General features: G+C 47.4%; 1 protein-coding gene across 1 annotated transcript in view; it reads left to right on the top strand.

Moving 5' to 3' along the window:
* The window catches only part of DOC2B (double C2 domain beta), a 207,574-nt gene that overhangs the window by 124,588 nt on the left and 59,314 nt on the right, over positions 1-23,672 (top strand). Inside the window, 1 exon segment of the mRNA XM_032217082.1 lies at positions 11,055-11,164. Coding sequence (XP_032072973.1) covers positions 11,055-11,164 — 110 coding nt within the window.

Genomic DNA, 23,672 nt, shown 5'->3' with positions numbered 1-23,672 from the left:
ACCCCTTTTATTAATTGACTGTGAATTCTGCTCCTTCACATCCAGCTAAAGTCTTTCAAGGGAGGATTTACAGTCACAGAACTTATCAGGCTTGGAGAGCTGCCAGGCCGATATCTGCAGAACTTGGCAAGGAGCCTCAGAGAATCACGAACCAATTAAGCAAACTAATGGTCTCCTGCAAACTCCACTCCCCTTTCGCTCCTCTTTTATTTCCTCTGGGAGGGGCCATTCACTGTCCACTTGTGGCTTTACTCCCGAGTTGGCCCTTGTTCCTTAGCTGTTCCCTTCTTCTGGCAGCTCTGTGCATGTGCACACTGGGAACAGGCTCCAGCTGTTCTTCTACCTCACTGATGTCTGACTCTGAAGGCAGCTGATAGCTGTCGGATGGCCCCGGCCCCCTCTGAAGCCAACTCCTTGTCCCAGCAAACCCCCTCTTTTATTGATTGACTGTGAATTCCGCTCATTCACATCCAGCAAAGTCTTTTAAGGGAGGATTTACAGTCACAGACCTTATCTGGCTTGGAGAGCTGCCAGGCCGATCTCTGCAAAACCTGGCAAGGAGTCTCGGAGAGTCATCAACCAATGAATCGAACTAATGGTCTCCTGCAAACTCCACTCCCCTTTTGCTCCTCTTGTATTTCCTCTGGGAGGGGCCATTCATCGTCCACCTGTGGCCTTACTCCCAAGTCGACCCCTGGTCTTTAGCTGCTCTCTTCGTCTGGCAGCTCTGCACATGCGCACACTGGGAACAGGCTCCAGCTGTTCTTCTGCCCCACTGATATCCGACTCTGAAAGCAGCTGATAACTGTCGGACGGCCCTGGCCCCCGCTCTGCCTCCGACACAGAGCCCTCATCCGAGCCTTCCCCAGACTCCAGGACTGGCCCAGGTTCCTCCCCAACCCTCCTCACTGCCCGAATCTGCTGCCAGCTCTGCTGGCCACTGGCAGGCCACAACACTGGTGAGAAAAACAAAACACACACTTGAGCAATCTCTACAGGCAATTTCTCCTGTGCTTGACCTATTTCCTTTTTTTAAAAAATGTGAGCGACTCTAAAATGTTGCGTGTGAAAAATCCTAACTACATATACAGGGGCAGACCTAGCAGTGACAGACGAGGGAAAAGACGTTGGCGTAATTGGGGAACAATTGTGGCGGAGGTTGTAGAAACCGGGCAGATTTGCTGTGAAAGAGGTCAGCATCGTGTTAAGGATAACAATGCACCTGTGTGGAAAACAGAGAAGCCGACATCCTAATCCTCCAATAGAAAACTGCCGAAACATTCTGAGCTGTGGTGGTGCAGTGGTTAAAATCAGTACTGCAGGGTGATTCTGCCGGCTGCCAGAAGTTCAGCAGTTCGATCCTGACCGGTTGAAGGCTGACTCAGCCTGCCATCCTTCTAAGGTCGGTAAAAGGAGGAACCCAAATTGTTGGGGGCAATATTGTTGACTCTGTAACTTGCAGAGAGGGGGCTGTGAAGCACTGTGAAGCGGTATACAAGTGCAAGAGAGGGAGGGAAGGAAAGGAAGGAAGGAATAAAAGGAAGGAAGGAAGGCAAAGTGAAGAGAAAGAGAGGGAGAAATGGAAGAGAATGGAGAAAGGAAGGAAGGAAGGAAGGAAGGAAGGAAGGAAGGAAGGAAGGAAGGAAGTTTCGAGTTTCATTTTATTTATATGCCGCCCTATTCCCTGCGGGACTCAGGGCGGCGCACAAACCCAAGGAGGGGAAGGGAATGAATGGATGAATGTTGTTTACTTTTTAATTATGTGTTATGTTATATGTTATTGTCTGCATCCCCCTCCCTATAAGTTGTTAGCCGCCCTGAGTCCCCTCAGGGAAAAGGGCGGCCTATAAATAAACCTATTCAATTCAATTCAAGGGAAAAACACAAAAACTACAAAAATACAGGGCATTTAAAACAACCAACAGCCACACAATTCAAGAGGGGAAGGGAACTCATCAACCTCAGGCCTGCCGGCACAGCCAGGTTTTGACGGCTTTTCGGAAGGCCTGGAGAGAGGTGAGGGTCCGAATCTCTGCGGGGAGTTCGTTCCAAAGGGCAGGAGCCGCCACAGAGAAGGCCCTCCCCCGGGTAGTAGCCAGATGGCATTGGCTGGTAGACGGAACCCGGAGGAGGCCAGCCCTGTGTGATCTAATGGGTCTTTGGGAGGTAATTGGCAGCAGGCGGTCTCTCAAGTACCCAGGTCCAATACCAGGAAGGAAGGAAGGAAGGAAGGAAGGAAGGAAGGAAGGAAGGAAGGAAGGAAGGAAGGAAGGAAGGAAGGAAGGAAGGAATCCATGGTGGCACTGTGGTTATAATGCAGTATTGCAGGCTAACTCTGCCCACATCCAGGAAGTTTGATCTTGAGTGGCTCAAGGTCGACTCAGACCTTCCATTTTTCCGTGGTCGTTAAAATGAGGACCCATATTGTTGGGGGCAAGAAGCTGATTCTAAACCGCTTAGAGAGGGCTGTAAAGCACTATGAAGCAGTATATAAATCTATATGTGCTACTGCTATCTGGCTTAGAGATAGTCCTTGACTTACGACCTGAACCGAGCCCAAAGTTTCCATCGCTAAGCAAGAAAATGGCCAGGTTTTGTCCCGTTTGATGACCTTTTTCGCCACCGTTGTTAAGCGAACCATTGCAGTTGTTAAGTTGGTCAGAGGTTGTTAACTGAATCGGACTTTGCTTGTCAGAAGTCGCTGACAAGCGAGATCCCATGACCCCGGGACTCCATGGCCGTCGTAAATATGAACCAGTGGCCAAATGTCCAGATTCTGATCCCGTCACCGCTGCAATAGTCCTCAATGCTGGAACAGACACACACACACACACACACACACACACACACACACACACACACACAGACATATATCCCGGAGTCCTTCGGGATTGGGCGGCATATAAATGTGTCTAATAAATAAAATAAAATAAATATATTTCCTCCAGGTTTCTCTAAAATACACAGAAAAATATGTATTTGGAAAAGTTAATGGGGAAGCCAGATTCGCTCAACGACTGCATGATTCACTTAACAATGGAAGGGGTTCTCTTCACACCTGGAGCAAAAAGTTGCAAAATGGGGCAAAACTCGCTTAACAGCGATCTCGTTTAGCAATGGAGGTTTCAGGTTCAATTGTGGTCGTAAGTCGAGGACTACGTGTACATGTTTGGGTGGAAAAGCTACCAATTAACTGAGTAAATTAATTGAGTATTCAATACTCTTCCCCAAGCCGAAAACCGTGATATTAATTTTTTTAAAAAAAAATTCCTTTCTCCCTTTAGAAGCTCATCGGTGGAGTTAATGAGTAAATATCACCTACTTTACCTCCTTTTCCAACAAGCAAATTCAACGGGGAAGCCAGATTCGCTTAACGACTGTGTGATTCACTTAACAAAGGCAGTTGTTTACAACTGGTGCAAAAAGATCTTAAAATTTGGCAAAATCCGCTTAATAGCAGACTTGTTTAGCAACAGAGGTTTCGGGCTCAATTCTGGTCACAAGTCAAGGACATCCTGTATATGATTTTTTTTTAATGATTTTATTAAGAATTTATATGCCGCCCTTTTCCCTGGAGGGACTCAGGGCGGCTTACAATAATGAGGGGAAGGGGGTGCAAGACAAGACTTAAAGGAAAAAAAATCGTGAATAAAAGAAAATTATCCATAAAAACACAACATTCATTCAACATTCGGGCGGGGTGAGAGTAATCCTATCCCCAGGCCTGACGGGATAGCCAGGTCTTCAGGGCTGTGCGGAAGGCCTGGACTGTGGTGAGGGTACGGATCTCCACGGGGAGGGTGTTCCATAATGTCGGAGCTGCAACTGAGAAGGCTCTCCTCCGCGTAGTCGCCAGTCGGCACTGACTGGCGGATGGAATTCGGAGGAGGCCTACTCTGTGCGATCTGATGGGACGCAGGGAGCTAATTGGCAGGAGGCGGTCTCTCAAATAGTCAGATCCACTACCATGGAGCGCTTTATAGGTGGTAAGTAGGACCTTGAAGTGCACCCGACGATCAACAGGTAGCCAGCGCAGCTCACGGAGGATTGGTGTTATATGGGCGAACCGTGGTGCGCCCATAATCACTCGCGCGGCCGCGTTCTGAACTAGCTGAAGTCGTCGGATGCTCTTCAAGGGCAGCCCCATGTAGAGCACATTGCAGTATTCCAGCCTAGAGATCACAAGGGCTCGAGTGACTGTTGTGAGAGCCTCCCGGTTCAGGTAGGGCCGCAACTGGCGTACCAGGCGAACCTGGGCAAATGCCCCCCTGGTCACAGCCGACAAGTGATGCTCAAAACTCAGCTGTGAATCCAGGAGGACTCCCAAGTTGCGGACCCTGTCTGAGGGGTGTAAATTTTGCCCCCCCAGCCTGATTGTTGGAACATTAGCCAAATTTTTGGGAGGAAAACACAACAGCCACTCGGTCTTTTCCGGGTTGAGCACCAGTTTGTTAGCTCTCATCCAGTCTTTAACAGCCTCAAGGCCCCGGTTCATCACGTCCACCGCTTCATTGAGTTGGCACGGGGCGGACAGATACAACTGCGTATCGTCCGCATATTGATGGTACTTAATCCCGTGCCTCCGAATAATCTCGCCCAGCGGTTTCATGTATATGTTAAATAGTAGGGGGGACAGAACCGAGCCCTGCGGCACCCCATAGGTTAGGGGCCTCGGGGACGATCTCTCCCTCCCCACCAACACCGACTGCGACCTGTCCGAGAGGTAGGAGGAGAACCACTGTAGAACAGTGCCGCCCACCCCCACCTCCCGCAGTCGTCGCAGAAGGATACCATGGTCGATGGTATCGAAAGCCGCTGAGAGGTCGAGGAGAACCAGGATGGACGCGTAGCCTCCATCTCTGGCTCTCCAGAGATCATCGGTCAATGCGACCAAAGCGGTTTCAGTGCTGTAACCGGGCCTGAAGCCAGACTGGAAGGGGTCAAGATAGTTAGCTTCCTCCAAGGTACGCTGAAGCTGTAAGGCCACCACCTTCTCAACAACCTTCCCCAGAAAGGGGAGGTTGGAGACTGGACGATAGTTGTTAAGAACTGCTGGATCCAAAGACGGTTTCTTCAGGAGGGGCCTCACCACCGCCGCCTTAAGCGCGGTGGGGAGGTGTCCCTCCCGAAGAGAGGCGGTAACAACCGCCTGGATCCAGCCTCGTGTCACCTCTCTGCTGTTGGTAGTCAGCCAAGAGGGACACGGGTCCATATATATATATGTATATGTTTTTATATGTACATGTATATGTTTTTTTTGGGGAAAGCTACAAATTAACTGAGTAAATTAATTGAGTATTCGGTACACCCCCCCACCCCCAAGCCGAAAATCATCACATTCAATGAATTTAGAATTTTCCTTCTCCCTTTAGAAGCTCGGCGGTGGAGTTAATGAGTTGATATCACCTACTTCCTTTTCCTGACATGTCTTGAAATAGGTTAAGCCAAGAGATGATGACATGCTTTGAAGTAAATTAATAAAAATTTTCTGGAGCTGATCTGCCGCTAATCCAATCCTTGCAAATAATGACAAAGGCAGAGGGGACGATCACAGCCCAGTCACCTTTGATATCCTTGTTTAAGCAAAATTACTCGTCGTTAATAATGGCAGTTTCCCTGCCTTCTTTCTCTCTCTCTCTCTTGTTTCTCTGATTTCTTTCCCTTTCTTTCCATCTTCCTTACTAATTTAAAGTTTACCCCTGTGGAAGAAACGGATCAGTCCTGCAAATCTGATTAAATCACCGGTTCAAACGTTGTTTGTTTTCAAAAGGAATCCGTCTTCCAAAGAAGAGGGATGCGAAGCACACGAGTGAGTGAATTAAATCATAAAAAATGATGATATTTTCATCCCCGGGAGCCCTCGACTTACCACCTCAAAATTTCTACTCCTAAGTGACACAGTTGTTAATAGCAATAGCAGATTTATATACTGCTTCATAGTAGAATGGGATAGAATAACAGAGCTGGAAGGGGCCTTGGAGGTCTTCTAGTCCAACCCCTTGCTCAAGCAGGAGACCCTATACCATTTCAGACCAATGGTTTTCCAGTATCTTCTTAAAGACTTCCAGTGTTGGGGCATTCACAACTTCTGGTGACAAGTTGTTCCACTGATTAATTGTTCTCACTGTCAGGAAGTTTCTCCTCAGTTCTAAGTTGCTTCTCTCCTTGATTAATTTCCACCCATTGCTTCTTGTGCATTGGCGAATGGCTTGACTCCCTCTTCTTTGGGGCAACCCCTGAGATACTGGAACATTGATGCTTTACCGCCCTCTCTAAGCGGTTTACAGAATCAACTCCTTGCCCCCAACAATCTGGGTCCTCATTTTACCGACCTTGGAAGGATGGAAGGCTGAGACAACCTTGAGCTGGTCAGGATCGAACTTCCTGGCTGTGGGCAGAGTTATCTGCAATACTGCATTATAACCACCGTGCCACCACGGATTCCTTCCTTCCCTCCTTCATTTTTTCTTCTTCCCTCCCTCTCCCATCCCTCCCTCCCTTTCTTCCTTCGCAAGCAATATCACTTAGACTTATATACCGCTTCGCAGTGCTTTTACAGCCCTCTCTAAGCAGTTTACAGAGTCAGCCTCTTGCCCCCCAAAATCTGGGTCCTCATTAATCCACCTCGGAAGGACGGAAGGCTGAGTCAACCTTGAGCTGGTGAGAATTGAACTTCCTAGCTGTAGGCAGAGTTAGTCTGCAATATTGCATTCTAATCACTATATAACCACGTCTTCCTTCCTTCTCGTTTCACTTCCTTCTCAGTTTCCTTCCTTCCTTCCCTCTCTCTCTCCCTTTCTCCTTCCCTCCCTCCCTTTGCAAGCAATAGCCCATAGACTTATATACCGCTTCATAGTGCTTTACACCCCTCTTTAAGCGGCTTACAGAGTCAGCCTCTTGCCCCCAACAATCTGGGTCCTCATTTTACCAACCTTGGAAGGATGAAAAGCTGAGTCAATCTTGAGCTGGTCAGGATCGAACAACTTGGCTGTGGGCAGAGTTAACCTGCAATACTGCAGCCTAATTACTATGCCACCATGGCTCATGGTTAAGCGAGTTTTGCATTTCACCAACTTTTCTGCCACAATTATGAAGGGAACCCATATAGTTGTTAAGTGAATCGTGTCGTCATTAAGCAAATCTGGCTTTCCCCATTGACTTTGCTCGTTGGAAACCAGCTGCAAATGGTTGTCCCGGGTGCTCAGGACAGTGCAACTGTCGTAAGTACATGCCAGTTGCCAACTGCCCAGGTTTTGATCACCTGACCAGGGAAAGGCTGCCATCTTGACTGAATTATTCTGCTGTCCCTGAAACCTCTGGCAGCGCATTCCTTCCTTGTTGTCTCTTGCGGATACTTCACAGCATTTAAGCAATCACAGTCCTATGTCAGCTTCATCAAGGTTAATTGGACCAGTCTGTTTTTCTAATAGATTCACTCTTACCCATCATGGATCTAACTGATTGGCTTAATCAGTTTGGTTTCACAGCTGAGCGGTAAATCTGATGGTTGGGATGAAGATGGTTGGATGGGTGAGTTTGACAGGGATCAAGGTGGAAGTCACAAAGCAGAGATACCCAGTCACCTCTTCTCTTCTCTTCTCTTCTCTTCTCTTCTCTTCTCTTCTCTTCTCTTCTCTTCTCTTCTCTTCTCTTCCCTTCCCTTCCCTTCCCTTCCCTTCTCTTTCCTTCCCTTCCCTTCCCTTCCCTCCCTTCCCATTGCTATTCTATTCTATTTAGATTCTATTCCATTCCATTTCATTCCATTCTCAATAGATTATCCTCTTCTCTTCTCTTCTCTTCTCTTCTCTTCTCTTCTCTTCCCTTCCCTTCCCTTCCCTTCCCTTCTCTTTCCTTCCCTTCCCTTTCCTTCCCTTCCCTCCCTTCCCATTGCTATTCTATTCTATTCTATTCTATTCTATTCTATTCTATTCTATTCTATTCTATTCTATTCTATTCTATTTAGATTCTATTCCATTCCATTTCATTCCATTCTCAATAGATTATCCTCTTCTCTTCTCTTCTCTTCTCTTCTCTTCTCTTCTCTTCTCTTCTCTTCTCTTCTCTTCTCTTCTCTTCTCTTCCCTTCCCTTCCCTTCCCTTCCCTTCCCTTCCCATTGCTATTCTATTCTATTCTATTCTACTCTACTCTACTGTACTCTATTCTATTCTATTCTATTCTATTCTATTCTATTCTATTCACTGTTATCCTATTCCATCCCATCCTATCCTACCCATCATAGGAAGGGTCAAAACAAGCCGAGGCTTCTCAAAACTCCTGGAGTCGGGCAAGGATAAAACTCTCCCTTGAAAATGGATGCTTATGTTCAAGAACGGAACAAAACTCCAGGAAATAAACTAGAGCAGCCATTCCACTGAATGTCAGCAATATATTATTATTATTATTATTATGCTGAGTTACGGAGTCGTTTTAAAGGGCCGGGAACCCTATTATATTCTCCTTAACTGCCATTCCCCCCCCCCCTAACTGTCACATCCCGCCCCGTGCGGAGTTTTACAGAGGGCCCTGACTGGATATATCTTCTTTACAAGAAAGGTCAATTCCTTTTTTAGGATGGCACAATGCTTGGCAGCTTCTTGGTTCAAGCCGTATATTTTCTTTGGCATTTTGAAAGGGCACAAAGTCCGCATCGCCAGAATGGAGCTCCCCGTGCAGAATTCTGCAGCAAACGCAGTTAGTCCTCCACTTACGACCGCGACTGACCCCAAAACGTGCGTGGCTAAGTGAGAAATTTCTTAACTGAGTTTTTGCGCCGTTTTACGATCTCCCCCCCCCCACAGTTGTTAAGTGAATCACGGCACTTGTTAAATTAGCAACATGGTCGTTAAGTGAATTAGGCTTCCCCGGCGGCTTTGCTTGCCAGGAGGTCGCAAGAGGGGACATCGCGTGACACCCCCCCTGGGATGCTGCGTCCGTCATAAATGCGAACCAGTTGCCAAGCCTCTGAATTTTATTCCAAGTGATTGTGGGGATGCTACAAAAGGGTGAAAAATGGTCATAAGTCACTTTTTGTTGTAACTTTGGATGGTCACTAAATGAACTGTTTTAAATCAAGGATAACCTGTACTTACGACTGCGGTTGTGACTTCACCTTCCCTCACCAGGCAATGTATATTAAGCGAGAACACGCCTAATTTTGGGAGGTTTTTTTTGCACGGTTGTTAAGTGAATCACTGCAGTTGATTCACATGGTCGTTAAGCAGATCTGGCTTCCCCATTGATGCTGCTTGTTGGAAGCTGGCTGGGAAGATCAGAAATTGTGATCATGTGACCCTGAATATGATATCGTAAAGAGAGGTATATTGCCAAACACCTCAATTTTGTTTAAGTAAGTGTAGGAATGCTGCAATGTTCTTAAGTCACTTTTTGGTTATAGGTTTGAACAGTCACTAAACAAATATGTGTATGTTGAGGACTGGGTACTGTGCAAGTTGTGTTCAACTTCTGATGGTAACTTTCTAGACAATCCTTAAGCATAAAAGCCTGCTTGGACCAATCACCAGGAGAAGGTGAGTTCTAGTCCCGCCTTAGATATGAAAGCTGATTGGGTGACTGTGGATCAATCACCAGGAGATAGTGAGTTCTATTCCCGCCTTAGATATGAAAGCTGACTGGGTGTCTGTGGGTCAATCACCAGGAGATGGTGAGTTCTAGTCCCGCCTTAGATATGAAAGCTGATTGGGTGACTGTGGATCAATCACCAGGAGATAGTGAGTTCTATTCCCGCCTTAGATATGAAAGCTGACTGGGTGTCTGTGGGTCAATCACCAGGAGACGGTGAGTTCTAGTCCCGCCTTAGATATGAAAGCTGATTGGGTGACTGTGGATCAATCAGCAGGAGATAGTGAGTTCTAGTCCTGCCTTAGATATGAAAGCTGACTGGGTGTCTGTGGGTCAATCACCAGGAGACGGTGAGTTCTAGTCCCGCCTTAGATATGAAAGCTGATTGGGTGACTGTGGATCAATCAGCAGGAGATAGTGAGTTCTATTCCCGCCTTAGATATGAAAGCTGACTGGGTGTCTGTGGGTCAATCACCAGGAGATGGTGAGTTCTAGTCCCGCCTTAGATATGAAAGCTGATTGGGTGACTGTGGATCAATCAGCAGGAGATAGTGAGTTCTATTCCCGCCTTAGATATGAAAGCTGACTGGGTGTCTGTGGGTCAATCACCAGGAGATGGTGAGTTCTAGTCCTGCCTTAGATATGAAAGCTGACTGGGTGACTGTGGGTCAATCACCAGGAGATGGTGAGTTCTAGTCCCGCCTTAGATATGAAAGCTGATTGGGTAACTGTGGGTCAATCACCAGGAGATGGTGAGTTCTAGTCCCGCCTTAGATATGAAAGCGGACTGGGTGACTGCGCAAATAGCCATGAAACTGTGAATTCTAGTTCTGATTTACGCATGAAAGCCAGCTGAGTGACTTTGCGCCAATCACCAGGAGACCGTGAGTTCTAGTACAGCCTTAGGCATGAAAGCTTCCGGGTGATTCTGGGCCAATCGCCAGCAAACGGTGACCTCTAGCCGCACCTTAGGCATGAAAGTCGCCTGGGTAACCCTTGCCCCAATCACCAGGAGGCAGTGAGTTCTAGTCCCGCCCTTAGGCACGAAAGTTTGTTGGGCCAGTCACACGCTTTCAGCCCAGTGGTGGGTTCCGGGTCCCGTCGCAATTGGTACGCTGCGACAGGGCTGGGCATCCACCATGGGCACGGGCGCTGCGCATGCATGCGCATCCACCACCCTACGACGCTCCAGCTGCTCGGCAGGGTATTGTGCAGGCACCATGCGCTGCGCATGAATGCGCACATCGCACAGTTGGCTTAAATACTGTTCCGGTACAGTGGTTGCTGCTCCCAGCAGCCACCGGTATGCCCGTACCGAGGCGTACCGGCTGGAACCCACCGCTGTTTCCGCCCAACCCACCTCGCAGGGTTGTTGTGAGGAAAATGGTAGGAGGAAAGAAAGTTCTGTGTGTTCGCTGCCTTGAGTTATGCATATAAACTGATTTATTGTATTTTCTCTCTCCCCCCCCCTCAGGCGAACAAACTGAGGACCAAAACACTACGGAATACCTTAAATCCCACTTGGAATGAAACCCTCACGTACTACGGGATCACCGACGAAGACATGATCCGCAAAACGCTCAGGTGAGTCTGCGTCAGCCTCCCAGGTAGACCCGACAGGGGACCACGACCAGGTGAGTGAATTCTAGTTTATTATCAGGCTGCATCAACAGAATCTCGCAAATCGGAAGGTATGAATCTCCCTCGGTCTCTTTTTTAGCCTGAGAAATCGTTTCTGGATCTCTTTCTCCGTCCGTTATGCGGCTGAGGGCTCAGCTGTCCCTTATCTGATTGTTCCCTAGGCAGCTTTTCTTCCTCCGTCTGTCAAGGCCGTTCTCACTTACCAACGGTGTCAGACTCGTTTTCATTGAGGGCCGCGTAAGGGTTGCGTTTGACCTCGGGGGGGGGGGGGCGTGGCAAGCTCAACATCACTGGTGTCAATGGTCCCTGTGGTGGCTGGAGGCCTCTGCCAAGATCTGGAGGATCACGGGCGGGCCAGATCTAAGCAGCCTGCAAGCCGGATCCAGCCCCCTGGCCTTGAGTTTGACACCCCTGTCCCATACCATTACAGGTAGTCCTTGACTTACGACCACAATTGAGCCCAAAGTTTCTGTTGCTCAGTGAGATAATTGTTCAGTCAATTTTGTCCCAATCTGCGACCTTTCTTGCCACAGTTGTTAAGTGAATCACTGTAGTTCTTAAAATGGTTGTTAAGTGAATCATTGTACTTCTTAACACAGTTGTTAAGTGAATCAGTAGTTCTTAACACGATTGTTAAGTGAATCACTGTAGTTCTTAACACGGTTGTTAAGTGAATCACTGTAGTTCTTAACACGGTTGTTAAGTGAATCACTGTAGTTCTTAACATGGTTGTTAAGTGAATCGCTGTAGTTCTTAACATGGTTGTTAAGTGAATCGCTGTAGTTCTTAACACGGTTGTTAAGTGAATCACTGTAGTTCTTAACATGGTTGTTAAGTGAATCGCTGTAGTTCTTAACATGGTTGTTAAGTGAATTGCTGTAGTTCTTAACATGGTTGTTAAATGAATCACTGTAGTTCTTAACATGGTTGTTAAGTGAATCGCTGTAGTTCTTAACACGGTTGTTAAGTGAATCACTGTAGTTCTTAACGGTTGTTAAGTGAATCACTGTACTTAACACAGTTGTTAAGTGAATCACTGTAGTTCTTACACACAGTTGTTAAGTGAATCACTGTAGTTCTTAACATGGTTGTTAAGTGAATCACTGTAGTTCTTAACACGGTTGTTAAGTGAATCTGTCTTTTCCGTTGACTCAGCTTGTCAGAAATTCGAGAAGGTTATCACATGACCGAGGAACACAACCCCGGTCATAAATATGGATCACTTGCCAAAGGATATTGGAACGGTCATAAATATGAGACAGTGAATTTGGCTCCCCCTTGGACAAAACTTACATTGCTAAGCAAGAAATTTTTAAAGTGAGTTTTGTTCCATTTTATGTCTTTCTCTTGCCACGTTTGCTAAGCGAATCACTGCACTTGTTAAATTAGTAACGCTGTTGTTAAGTGAATCTGGCTTCCCCATTGACTTTGCTTGTCAGAAAGTCGCAAAAGGGATCGCGTGACACTGCCACCGTCATAAGTATGAGTCGGTTGCCAAGAGTCACGTGACCATGGGGATGCTGCCACTTGGTCATAAGTTGCTTTTTCCAGCACCGTTGTAACTTCGAGCAATCATTAAATGAACCGTCATAAGTCGAGGACTGCCAGAGCCCTGTTCGACTTGCAAAATTGTGGGTCAGGCTTTTGAAGTGTTTTAAATCTCCTTTTGATGGATTATATCAAGACCAATCAGATGGATCTTGGTCTGTCCAGTGGCTAACCATTTCCCCAAAGCGCAAAATAGATTTTTCCCAGACAATGCCGGGAGCTTAAAAGATGATTTAACTTTCCTTTCTTAACATATTTCCCCCCCACTTTCTCATCTCGGTAAATTCTTAGCTTTTAGCAAAACTAAATTGACTTACCTGGAAAGACAATGGGGGTGATTCCTGGCGGGCCCCGGCGGGTTGAAAATGCAAATTTTCCATTTTGATTAGCTCCTAACTTTGCAACATCCTAATTTAGCACTTTGAAGCATGACAGCTGGATGGAATCGAAGCGGTAAACTCGATTTTAATTTCAATGGGATTTTCATTTTTTAAACATCCCTGCTTTGTATTTTTATGAGGCGGTTTAAGGGTGGAGGATGTTTTAAACCGAGAACGGAGTAATAAAATACAAATCAGGGTTTTAAAATGCAGTCGTAAAATACCCTTCGGGGGATTTAGAAATGTCAAGGAAATTATCACTTGCTAATATAGAATTAGTTAGCTGTAAATAACTGAGGCTGCTCAAAGCTTGAGATGTACAGCACATGCCATCCATTTTACAATAATAATAACTTAAAAAATGAGTACAGATAATTCTTGACTTACAACCATTAATTTAGTGACTGTTTAAAGTTACAATGAAAAAAGTGAATTAGGACTGTTTTCCACACTTACGGCTGTTGGATCCAGCATCCACGAGATCAAAATTTGGATGTTTAAGCAACTGATTCACACTTATGACCGTTGCTGTGTGAGATCACACGATCCCCTTTTGCGACCTTCTGAGGAGCGAAGTCAACGGGGAAGCCAGATTCACTGAACAACCATGTCTCTAAGTTAACAACTGCAGCGATTCACTTAACAACCGTAGCAAAAGAAAAGTTGTGAAATGGGGGAAAACTCACTTAACAACTTGGCAAGATGAATTTCAAGCTCAGTTGTAGTCATAGGTCGAGGACTTCCAATATATAGGTAGTCCTCCAGTTTCAGTTTCCAGTTTATTGGTACTTGTATGCCTCCTACTCCCAGGGGACTCTGGGCGGCTTACAGACAACAAGGGATTAAAAATTAAAAATAGAAATATTAAAAATAGAAATATAATCATTTTAAAAATACACAACATATAACACTTAAAATGGGGCTGGATGCTGATCAACAGCCCCAGGCCTGCCGGAACAGCCAGGTCTTAGTGGCTTTACGGAAGGCCGGAAGAGTAGTGAGGGTCCAGATCTCAACGGGGAGATCGTTCCATAGGGCCGGGGCAGCAACAGAGAAGACCCTCCCCCGGGGGGTCGCCAGCCGACATTGACCGGCCGATGGTACCCGGAGGAGGCCCAATCTGTGTGATCTAATCGGTCTTTGGGAGGTGAATGGCAGGAGGCGGTCTCTCAGGTAGCCAGTCCATTTCCATTTCCATTTCCCTTTATTTGTATGCCGCCCTTTTCCCTGGGGGGGACTCAGGGCGGCTCACAGTTCAAAAAGGGGGGGGGGGAAGACAAACAATTTTCCAACATGAAGACAATACAACATATTAAAAAGAAAACACAACAGTCACACAATTCGGGTGGGGTTAGAATCTTAACCCCAGGCCAGCCGGGACAGCCAGATCTTTAAAGCGGCGCGGAAGGACTGGAGGGTGGTGAGGGTCCGAATCTCCACGGGGAGTTCATTCCAGAGGGTCGGTGCAGCCACCGAGAAGGCTCTCCTCCGGGTAGTTGCCAGTCTGCACTGGCTGGATGATGGAATTCGGAGGAGGCCTAAACGATGCGATCGTATCGGTCTAGTGGAGGTAATTGGCAGTAGGCGGTCTCTCAAGTACCCAGGTCCACTACCATGAAGGGCTTTGTAGGTGATAAGCAGCACCTTGAAGCGCACCCGGAGACCAACAGGCAGCCAGTGCAGCTCGCGGAGGATAGGTGTCCTAAACCATGTAGGGCTTTAAAAGTAACGACTAGCACCTTGTAGCGTGTCCGGAGACCAATGGGGAGCCAGTGCAGCTCGCGGAGGATAGGTGTAACATGGTTGTATCTAGGTACACCCATTATCGCTCGCGCGGCTGCCAGGAGGGGCACAGGTCCGGTATACAGGTGGAGGAACTCACCGCTCCCATGGCCTTGTCCACTTCCTCAGGAGCGACAAGTTGAAACTCGCGCCACTTACAACGAGGGGATTGTTCAAACTTACAACAGCACTGAAAAAAGTGTCTTCTCAAGACCATTTTTTCACACTTGTGAACCTTCCAGCATCCCTCCATGAGCATGGGATCAAAATTCAGACGCTTGGCAAATGATTCATATTTATGATGGTCGCAGCGTCCCGGGGTCATGTGATTCCTTTTGTGACCTTCGGACAAGCAAAGTCAATGGGGAAGCCAGTTTCACTTAACAACCATATTACTAATTTAACAACTGCGATGAGAAGGCAGCATCACCACCAGATGGATTCGTAATTGGCTGACCAACTGCACTCAACGTGTAGTCCTCAATGGAACTGCATCTACATGGAGGGAAGTAAGGAGTGGAGTACCCCAAGGCTCTGTTTTAGGCCCAGGACTCTTCAACAGGGGGGTAAGGGAGTAATGAGACCATACCCCTGTCGTGGTCAGACCACTACCTACTGAAGCTAGACTTCCGGAGGCCAAACCCCCACCGTAGGGAGGAGGAACCGACCAGCTGGTTCCGCCCCAAGCGACTGATGGATCCTGTTAGGTTCCAGACGGAGCTTGGGGTTATTCCTGATACCCTCGCCCACAGTTCGGTAGAGACCCTCGTCGCTGCCTGGCACTCGGCAGCTTCGGAGTCTCTAGACTGGATTGCGCCACTACGGCCCCTCCGGGTCAGCGGCCCCCGGAGGCCTCCTTGGTTTACTGAGGAGCTCCGGGAGATAAAGCACCGGAGGAGACGCCTAGAGCACTTGTGGAGGTCCGATAGGTCCGAGTCGAAGCGGGCACTTTTAACAGCATGCACCAAGGAGTATATTCGGACTCTAAGAACAGCAAAAAGAACATATATTGCCTCCTTGGTAGCGTCCGCCGAGTCCCGCCCAGCCGCCCTGTTTAGGATAACCCGCTCCCTCCTAAATAAGAGGGAGACAAGGGACCCCTTACAGGGTAAGGCTGAGGAGTATGTCCAGTTCTTGGCGGACAAAGTTGCCCGGTTTCGAGCGGACCTGGACTCCACCCCAGTAGATCCAGCCGGGACACAAGGGGAAGACTTGGCAAACCATCTCTGGGTTGAGTTTCAGGAAGTTGCCTCTGGGGATGTGGACAAGGCTATGCGAGCTGTGAGTGCCTCCACCTGCATACTGGACCCGTGTCCCTCCTGGCTGGTTGCCAACAGCAGTGAGGTGACACGAGGCTGGATCCAGGCGGTTGTTACCGCCTCTCTTCGGGAGGGGTACTTCCCCACCGCGCTTAAGACAGCGGTGGTGAGACCCCTCCTGAAGAAACCGTCCTTGGATCCAGCTATCCTTAATAACTATCGTCCAGTCTCCAACCTCCCCTTTGTGGGGAAGGTTGTTGAGAAGGTGGTGGCTCTCCAGCTTCAGCGTACCTTGGAGGAAGCTAACTATCTTGACCCCTTCCAGTCTGGCTTCAGACCCGGTTACAGCACAGAAACCGCTTTGGTCGCATTGACCGATGATCTCTGGAGAGCTAGGGATGGAGGCTATGCTTCCATCCTAGTTCTCCTGGATCTCTCAGCGGCTTTCGATACCATCGACCATGGTATCCTTCTGCGACGACTGCGGGAGATAGGGGTGGGCGGCACTGTTTTGCAGTGGTTCTCCTCCTATCTCTCGGACAGGTCGCAGTCGGTGTTGGTAGGGGGGCAGAGATCGTCCCTAAGGCCCCTAACTTATGGGGTGCCGCAGGGGTCGGTCCTATCCCCCCTACTATTTAACATTTACATGAAACCGCTGGGCGAGATCATTCGGAGGCACGGGATAAAATACCACCAATATGCGGACGATACAAAGTTGTATCTGTCCGCCCCGTGCCAACTCAATGAAGCGGTGGACGTGATGAACCGGGGTCTTGAGGCCGTTAAAGACTGGATGAGACATACCATCACTCAGGCTGGGGGGACAAAATTTACACCCCTCAGAAAGGGCCCGCAACTTGGGAGTCCTCCTGGACCCACAGCTGACTTTTGACCACCATCTTTCAGCTGTGACCAGGGGGGCATTTGCCCAGGTCCGCCTGGTGCGCCAGTTGCGGCCCTACCTGAATCGGGAGGCCCTCACAACAGTCACTCGAGCCCTTGTGATCTCGAGGCTGGAATACTGCAATGTGCTCTACATGGGGCTGCCCTTGAAGAGCATCCAGAGACTTCAGCTAGTCCAGAATGCGGCCGCGCGAGTGATCGTGGGCGCACCACGGTTCGCCCACATAACACCGATCCTCCGTGAGCTGCGCTGGCTACCTGTTGATCTCCGGGTGCACTTCAAGGTCCTACTCACCACCTATAAAGCGCTCCATGGTAGTGGATCTGGCTATTTGAGAGACCGCCTTCTGCCAATTACCTCCCTGCGTCCCATCAGATCGCACAGGTTGGCCTCCTCCGAATTCCATCCGCCAGTCAGTGCCGACTGGCGACTACGCGGAGGAGAGCCTTCTCAGTTGCAGCTCCGACACTGTGGAACAATCTCCCCGTGGAGATTCGCACCCTCACCACCGTCCAGGCCTTCCGCACAGCCCTCAAGAACTGGCTAGCCTGTCAGGCCTGGGGATAAGTCTACTTTCGCCCCCCCCGAATGCCGAGTGAATGTTGAGTTTTATTGTTTAATTTACTTTTGTTCACATTTCTTTTTGTATTGTCTTACACCCCCTTTCCCCTTTGATTGTAAGCCGCCCTGAGTCCCCTCAGGGAAAAGGGCGGCCTATAAATGTCCAATAAAACAAAACAAAACAAACAAAACATCTTCATCAATGATTTGGATGAGGGGATAGACGGGGAACTCATCAAATTTGCAGATGACACCAAGCTGGCAGGAATAGCCAACACTCCAGAAGGCATGCTCAAGATACAGAAGGATCTTGACAGACTTGAACATTGGGCACTATCTAATAAAATGAAATTCAGTGGTGAAAAGAGTAAGATTCTACATTTAGGCAAGAAAAACGAAATGCACAGGTACAGTATAGGAGGTACATTGCTCAACAGTAGTAACTGTGAGAGGGATCTTGGAGTCCTAGTGGACAACCATTTAAATAGGAGCCAGCCGTGTGCAGCAGCTGCCAAAAAAGCCAACACAGTTCTAGGCTGCATCAACAGAGGGATAGAATCAAGATCCCGTGAAGTCTTAATACCACTTTATAATGCTTTGGTAAGGCCACACTTGGAATATCTGCATTCAGTTTTGGTCGCCACGATGTAGAAAAGATGCTGAGACTCTAGAAAGAGTGCAGAGAAGAGCAACAAAGATGATTAGGGGACTGGAGATTAAAACATATGAGGAACGGTTGCAGGAACTGGGTATGTCTAGTTTGATGAAAAGAAGGACTAGGGGAGACATGACAGCAATCTTCCAATATCTCAGGGGTTGCCCCAAAGAAGAGGGAGTCAAGTTATTCTCCAAAGCACCTGAGGGCAGGACAAGAAGCAATGGGTGGAAACTAATCAAGGTGAGAAGCAACCCAGAACTGTGGAGAAATTTCCTGACAGTTAGAACAATCAATCAGTGGAACAGAAGTTGCCTCCAGAAGTTGTGAATGCCCCAACACTGGAAGTCTTTAAGAAGATGTTGGATAACCATTTGTCTGAAGTGGTGTAGGGTTTCCTGCCTAAGCATGGGGTTCGACTAGAAGACCTCCAAGGTCCCTTCTATTATTCTCTTCTAAAGATTCACTTAATAACTGCAGCATGAAAGGTTCATAAAACGGGGTAAAATTCACTTCACAAATGTCTCACTGAAGAAAAGAAGGTTTGGGCTCAATAGTGGTCGTAAGTCGAGGACCACCTTTGCACGGTACCACTTTAAGCGACTAAGAACTCCAGAGAGGTTTGCAATGAGTTTGTACGTGTGAATAATGCGATATTCAATTTAATTGCAAATTGATACCTGGAGGCGCTTCATTTGTCCCAGATCCACTTAATGTGAGACAAAGATGTGTGTCGTTGTGGCTGGGGAATTTTGAGCCTGCTAATTTTCTTCCTTGCAAAATGAGGAGAAACAAACTTTTGTCCGCAGGAAAACGGTGCAAGTTTTTAAAAAAAAGCTAAATCTTGTTTTTGCCGATGTCAGCTTATCTTTTGGAAGAATGTTTGGAGTTTTGGTTATCCTCTGCTTTCTCTAACGACTCTGTGAACCCTCAATTTAAATTATAAGTATATGATTATCTGTTCCTGGCATATCTCATGAATATGCATGTAAACATTGATATATAAAAAATTGCATTGCCTCTTTTTGTTGAGCTGGAACCAATTGACCTGTTTACCATACCTTGACATATGACCACAAGGGAGCTCAAAAGTTCTGTTGCTAAGCGAGACGGTCGTTAAGTGAGTTTGCCTCATTGTGTGACTGTCAAGGCTCCCACGGATGCCCTAATTAAACCATGAGCCTCGAGCCAAGCTTCAAAAGAAATCCAGTTATTTATTAGGAGCAACGTGTCTGCAAATACCCAAGTGAAGCCAGCTCTGACCCCACGTAATTTACGGCCCAACTATGACCCTATTTCCCCCCAGGGTGTGTCATAAATCACATTCTGCAATGGAGCACTTTTTAAATGGGCTGTAGAGATCACACCCCTCTGGCTGCACCAGGTGACCTGGGAGACAGCCTTGAGAAAGATATGCATGGAACGTGCTTCTGTTTGTAGCTGCCGTGCTCCGTCGTCAGTTCCCCATTCCCTTTGCCTATGGCAACTCGAGAGCAGGCCAGGGATGCTTTGCGAGTTGACATTGACCTTTGTAAGCCACAGTTGTTAAGTGAATCATTGCAGTCGTTAAGTTACTACCTGGATTGTTGGGGCCAACATGCTGACTCTGTAAACTGCTTAGAGAGGGCTGGGAAGCATTGTGAAGCGGTATATAAGTCTAAGTGCCATTGTGCTAACCCCCATGGAGTTTGTTCATCAGAAGGTTTCAGAAGGGGATCACGTGACCCCCCTGGTGGGTGGGTGGGCAGATGGATGGACAGATGGACATAGAGATAGATAGATAGATGGATGGACAGATGGACATAGAGATAGATAGATGGATGGACAGATGGACATAGAGATCGATCAATAGATAGATGATAGATAGATAGATAGATAGATAGATAGATAGATAGATAGATAGATAGATAGATAGATAGATAGACAGACAGACAGATAGACAGATGGACATAGAGATAGATAGATGGATGGACAGATGGACATAGATAGATAGATAGATAGATAGATAGATGGATGATGGATGGACGGATAGACAGAGATAGATAGAGATGGATGGATGGACATAGAGATAGATGGATGGGTGGATGGACATAGAGATAGATGGATGGGTGGGTGGATGGATGGATGGATGGACAGAGATAGATGGATGGATGGATGGATGGATAGATGGATAGATGGATAGATGGATAGATGGATAGATGGATGGACAAACAGAGATATATATATAGATGAATGGATGGATGTACATAGAGATGGATAGATGGATGGATGGATGGATGGATGGATAGATGGATGGATGGACATAGAGATAGATGGATAGATGGATGGGTTGGTGAGTGGACAGATGACCATGGAGACATCTTTTGACAGCGCTGGCTCTTCAGCTTTGAAATGGAGATAAGCACTGCCCCCTAGAGTCGGGAATGACGAGCACATATGTGCGAGGGGAACCTTTACCTTATAGTCCACCATTATTCAATTATTCCATGTTGTATCTGATTACTTTTATTATTATAAAGCGTATACCCTAATATTCCCCCTTCTCTTATTTCTATCACTTACTCTAGCTTTTAATCATGTCACACTTTATTAACAAACTTTTTCTGTCTATCCTATCTAACTTCTAATCATGTCACCTACCTAAAAAGAGAGAGAGAAAAGGAAAAGCAAATCAGAAGAATAGAAAAAGAGAAAAGTCATCTATCCATCGTCTCTCTCCCGCTTCAATACTTTAATTGCTATGCTTTCACTCTTGACTTGCCTCCCCAATTCCTCTCTTAAATCTTTATCTCGATCTACATCTGCTTCTTGGCTATTCAATCTGAGCACCTCTACCACACCTCTATGCTCTTCCGCTACCCAGTTTCTAAGCTTTCTACCCAGACCCCTGCCTCCCTTTCAAACCTACGTGCTCTACATGGGGCAGCCCTTGAAGAGCATTCGGAGACTTCAGCTTGTCCAGAATGCAGCCGCGCGAGCGATTGTGGGTGCGCCTCGGTTCACCCACGTAACACCTATCCTCCGCGAGCTGCACTGGCTGCCTATTGGTCTCCGGATACGCTTCAAGGCGCTAGTCGTCACTTATAAAGCCCTTCATGGTATTGGACCTGGGTACTTGAGAGACCGCCTGCTGCCAATTACCTCCAATAGACCGATTAGATCCCACAGATTAGGCCTCCTCCGAATTCCATCCGCCGGCCAATGCCGACTGGCGACTACCCGGAGGAGAGCCTTCTCTGTGGCTGCTCCGCCCCTTTGGAACGAACTCCCCGTGGAGATTCGAACCCTCACCACCCTCCAGGCCTTCCGCAAAGCCCTTAAAACCTGGCTGTTCCGACAGGCCTGGGGCTAAAGAGCCTTTGCCCCCCTCCTCGAATGGTATGACTGTTGTGTGTTTTAAAATTATGTATTGTTATGTTTCGTCTTTTTTATTCCCTGTCTGTACCCCCTTCCCTGATTTGAATTGTGAGCCGCCCTGAGTCCCCTTCGGGGGAAAGGGCGGCATATAAATGTAATCAATCAATCAATCTATCTATCTATCTTCCAACTCCATCGAGCTGGTATTTGCCGGTTCTCCGAACTACTCAAAGTTTCCGCTATCGGTTTCTCCACAACCTGTCAGAACCTGCTGAATTTCACCTCTGCCTTGCAGGCTTTGTAGAATTTAGATTTTCCGTTTGCAAAAAAAAGCTTTGCTTTCAGATCTCATCCTGTTTTTTTTCTCTCCGGGCTCATGAAATCAAAACTTTGCATGTGGCCTTTAGACCAAATAATTTATTCTGGGTCTTCTCATCCCGGACTCCCCGACATGCTTTCTCAACAGCAGCTCAGGATAATAGTTGGACATCCTTTTTTGCACGCCTTACAGGTTATCCTTTTTTTAAAAAAATTTTTTTTTATTTTTTTTATTTTATCAATTTCATATATACATTCACAATTATATGATCTCATAACTGTTATTAGTAATATGTATTTATAACAATTTTTCCCCTACTGTTGACAATATACTTGAAGATTGCTTTCTTAACATCCCATAGATCCATCTTATCTTACAACGGTCCTACTTCTTCTTCCCTCCCTCCCTCTTTCCTTCCCTCATTTCTTCCCTCCTACTCCCCTTCCTTCCCTCCCTCCTTCCCCTTCCCTCCTACTCTCCTTCCCTCCTTCCTTCCTTCCCTCCATTCTTTTCTCCTTCTCTCCTTCCTTTCCCCCTTCCTTTCCTCCTTCCTTCCCCCCTTCCTTCTCTCCTACATTCCCTCCTTCCTTCCCTCCTTTCTTCTCTCCTTCCCTCCTTCCTTCCCTCCTTCCTTCCCTCCTTTCTTCTCTCCTTTTCTCCTTCCCTCCCTCCTTCCCCTTCCCTCCTACTCTCCTTCCCTCCTTCCTTCCTTCCCTCCATTCTTTTCTCCTTCTCTCCTTCCTTTGCCCCTTCCTTTCCTCCTTTCTTCCCCCCTTCCTTCTCTCCTACATTCCCTCCTTCCTTCCCTCCTTTCTTCTCTCCTTCTCTCCTTCCTTCCCTCCTTCCTTCCCTCCCTCCTTCCCTCCCTCCTTCCTACCCCCTTTCTTCTCTTTCTTCTCTCCTTCCTTCCTTCCTCCTCTCCTTTCCCTTGTCTCCTTCCCCTTCCTCCCCTTTACCCTTCCCCTCTTCTTCCCATTCCTCCCCTCTTTCCTACTCTCTTACATTTTTTTTCTCTTTTGCATGCTTTCCAGGCTCTCGCCCATAAATCCCCGTGACAGCTGCTTAATATATGGGGAAAGGAGCAACGTGTGCGATATCTTTCCCCGGGCACTTTTATCTCCTGCAGAAGTGCACATGGGCCACGGAGGCACAAGATTAAAGAGACTGGCGTAGGGAGGTCGAGGCAGGTTGGATAAGTGTAGGCGAAAGAATCACAGCTCCGAGCTTGAGTGGCATTTTAGAAAGAGGGAAGGGGGGGGGGGAAATATTTCAAATTTGAAAAAAAAGAAAGAAAGAAAAATATTGCGGTCAGAAATGGCCATCTTCCAGCAGGCTAGTTAGAGGTAGTCCTCGATTTACGACCGCAATTGAGGCCCAATATTGACGTGGCTAAGCTAGAGCAGTGTTTCTCAACCTTGGCAACTTGAAGATGTCCGGACTTCAAGTTGCCAAGGTTGAGAAACACTGAGCTAGAGAAACCTTAGGCGCATTTTGCCCCATTTTCTGACTTTTCCTGCTGCTGTCGTTAAGTGAATCGCTGCCATCATAAAGTTAGTCACACGGTTGGTAAGTGAATCCGGCTTTCTCTTGTCGCCTTTGCTCGTCGAACGGTCTCAAAAGGGGAGCACATGACCCCGTCGTTACTATGGGTTGGTGCATCTGAATTTGGGTCACATGATCATGGGG

Source organism: Thamnophis elegans, chromosome 4 (assembly GCF_009769535.1).
Source record: "Thamnophis elegans isolate rThaEle1 chromosome 4, rThaEle1.pri, whole genome shotgun sequence".
In the NCBI taxonomy this organism is placed as follows: domain Eukaryota; kingdom Metazoa; phylum Chordata; class Lepidosauria; order Squamata; family Colubridae; genus Thamnophis; species Thamnophis elegans.
This window is presented reverse-complemented; position numbering and strand designations above follow the sequence as displayed.